The sequence below is a fragment of the Mercenaria mercenaria genome, chromosome 13 (assembly GCF_021730395.1).
Source record: "Mercenaria mercenaria strain notata chromosome 13, MADL_Memer_1, whole genome shotgun sequence".
Classification (NCBI taxonomy): Eukaryota; Metazoa; Mollusca; class Bivalvia; order Venerida; family Veneridae; genus Mercenaria; species Mercenaria mercenaria.
In genome coordinates this window covers 34,619,741-34,622,172 of record NC_069373.1, presented here as the reverse complement: position 1 = coordinate 34,622,172, position 2,432 = coordinate 34,619,741, and the positions used below count along the sequence as shown (strand labels likewise).

The following is a 2,432-nucleotide window of genomic DNA, read 5'->3' as shown; positions in this document are numbered from 1 at the left end:
TATGTGTATTATGTTGAAATTTCAATGAATCGACAGAATGACCCCCCAGGTCTTTTTAACTTTCTTCATACTTCATAGAAAAATAATTGTACATATACTGCGATTTATTTCGAATTTTTACATACCAACTTTCATTTTCCAATAAAATGAAATAGTTTCTGTGCTTTTTAAAAGAAATTAAAATGTTCACTTTCCTTAGTATTGGACCTTTAATAAAATATGGGCAGTCGTTCGGATGCGAATATTAAATCACTCGTGCTACGCACTCGTGATTTAATTATTACGCATCCGAACTCCTGCCCATATTTTATTAACTGATAAAATATAGGCACATATTTATTATTTCTTAATCTATGCGGGATGTTCACATAAAATATTATAGATAGTAGATGAGGAATTACATGGTAGCAATTATTCATATGACCCGCATAACAAAAAGCAATACATAGCAAGGAGGATAGGGTATTTCGTTCTTTTCTGCAGAAGTAAGAGCATTGCTATCCACCATTCATGGGTGTAATAACGCGACAGTGTCTATTAATAAGAGGAATATATCATACAGTTCAAATCAGGATCTAAACCATGAGTACATTTTGTATACATTGTATTTGTTTTTACAGAAACGTTCGTAAGCAACCACAAATTGATATCTGCATAAACTGGAGTGTTAACTTTGAGTCAAGAAGGCAATACATTGTAGGTATAGTCAGACGTTTTGAGGGTAGGGTTTGAAATTCATGAGTCTGTTCTGAATCAAATTGGAAAACGCATCTTTAATGAGTGCATTATATTTTTATGTGATGGCATTTTCAGTAACTCTTGTATTCGTTCCAGCCGTTGCCGCCTCGTATGAAGGTGGTGGTAAATAACTGGAGTACTTTAGACATCTCAAACTTCCAGTAACGCTTGGAATTGTTGACCCTTCCGAATAATACGCCTGGTTCTCGCGACCTGAAAGATAGATCTCGCGTCATAAAAAGTCTTTTAAATATTGAAAAAGTAATTGTATTGTAATTTGCGCTTTCGTACTCATAGACAGAAAATAAATTACATTTCAAGTTATATAACCATCATATAGATTCTTCTAGAATTAGATTTAAAGCCAGTTTCTTCTACCATACATACATGATATGACATGATATGATATGATGATACACTTGCTGTTATATTAGCGGGTATTTTGTATGGTCATCAACAATACCTTTAATGTACTTAGTTTCTAAACAGTAGCGCTCTCTCATATTTTAATGTAATTCAAAATCGACATGGCGTCGTAACATTACGATATATATGGTGGTCTGACAGACTATTAGGAAGGAGTATTGTTACCAAATTCAGGACCAAAAGTTGGATCTGGCTCTGTACACTGCTGTCTTTGCAGCTGGTTCCGTTGACTTCCCAGACGACATTTGAGTATAGATATCAGCAAACATATAGCTCCCAGTACACCGAAGCCACAGCCAATAAAAACGCCAATAGGATAGCAACAGTGATGATTTTCATTGTTACCACAACAACCGTAACTGCAATATGTGGTGCTGTTCGGACAAATTCCTCCACCTTGATAATTTAAAAAAATACCAAACATGAAATTATCAATATCGACATACCACATCAATTCTATGGTAGTTATTTGCTTATGATGTATATATGATATATAACTGAGTCCAGACTTAACTGCTCAGTCACATTAAAACAACATTTTTCAAGTTCTATATTTTCTTATTTATATTTATTTAATGAACAAAAGGATCCATTACACATTTTTTTTCTCATCCATCAGAGGTTCGTCAAAATCCCGAGACGGGGATTCACGGTAGACCTCTGGTATGCGAGAATGCCATTACATGGTGTTAAATCCATATTAGAAATGCATGTTTTGTCTTCTAAAGCTTTGCAATTACTTCCTTTTGATAATAAATCATGGAAGTATTCAGAAAACTACATATTCATTTCAATATAATTTCTAGTTTTACATTTACATTTAATAGATACTTAGATATTTCAACAATATGAGCCAAGACCTCTTTTAGCTTCGGAATTATTTTATTTCTAGTCTTGTCGGACAGAAGGGGGATTAGATTTTAATACTTTTACTGCACTGCGCCGTTACGTAACTATTGATCTAAGAAGTGCATAATTTACCTTTAACAATTTCACAAATTATTACCTTAAATAATTTCAATTATTCTATACCTATTTGATCTATCCAATCGCGAACGTTCTTTTTCAACACGTGACCGTACAATATATTACGGTATTTGGATGCACGTGCGTACAAAAATCCTGTATTTTCTGTATTTGGACGCACACGCGTACAAAAAATCCTGTATTTTCTGTATTTGGACGGTTCAACAGTCCCATGTTAAACATACGAAAAAGCCCGAAACGCGTGAAAATGTTCTGAATGTAAATCGAATGAAGTAGGCGCT

The 2,432-nt window shown here is 34.0% G+C and overlaps 1 protein-coding gene across 1 annotated transcript; it reads right to left on the bottom strand.

The window, feature by feature from the left end:
- Window positions 1–484: 484 nt before the first annotated feature.
- On the bottom strand, window positions 485–1,752 carry LOC128547650 (uncharacterized). The gene is made up of 2 exons (XM_053520696.1): window positions 1,330–1,752; window positions 485–951 (listed from the first exon to the last, which is right to left on the bottom strand). Exons 1-2 carry the CDS (start codon window positions 1,613–1,615, stop codon window positions 794–796), a joined length of 444 nt encoding a protein of 147 aa, XP_053376671.1. The 5' UTR covers window positions 1,616–1,752; the 3' UTR covers window positions 485–793.
- Between the last annotated feature and the right edge of the window lie 680 nt (window positions 1,753–2,432).

What these genes read in the sequence shown, in the direction of transcription:
- LOC128547650 (XM_053520696.1), bottom strand. Translation starts at nt 1,615, where the DNA reads ATGTGGTATGTCGATATTGATAATTTCATGTTTGGTATTTTTTTAAAT. An exon ending in AACTTTTGGTCCTGAATTTG is followed by an intron (nt 952 to 1,329) that starts GTAACAATACTC and finishes TCTATCTTTCAG; the next exon opens with GTCGCGAGAACCAGGCGTAT.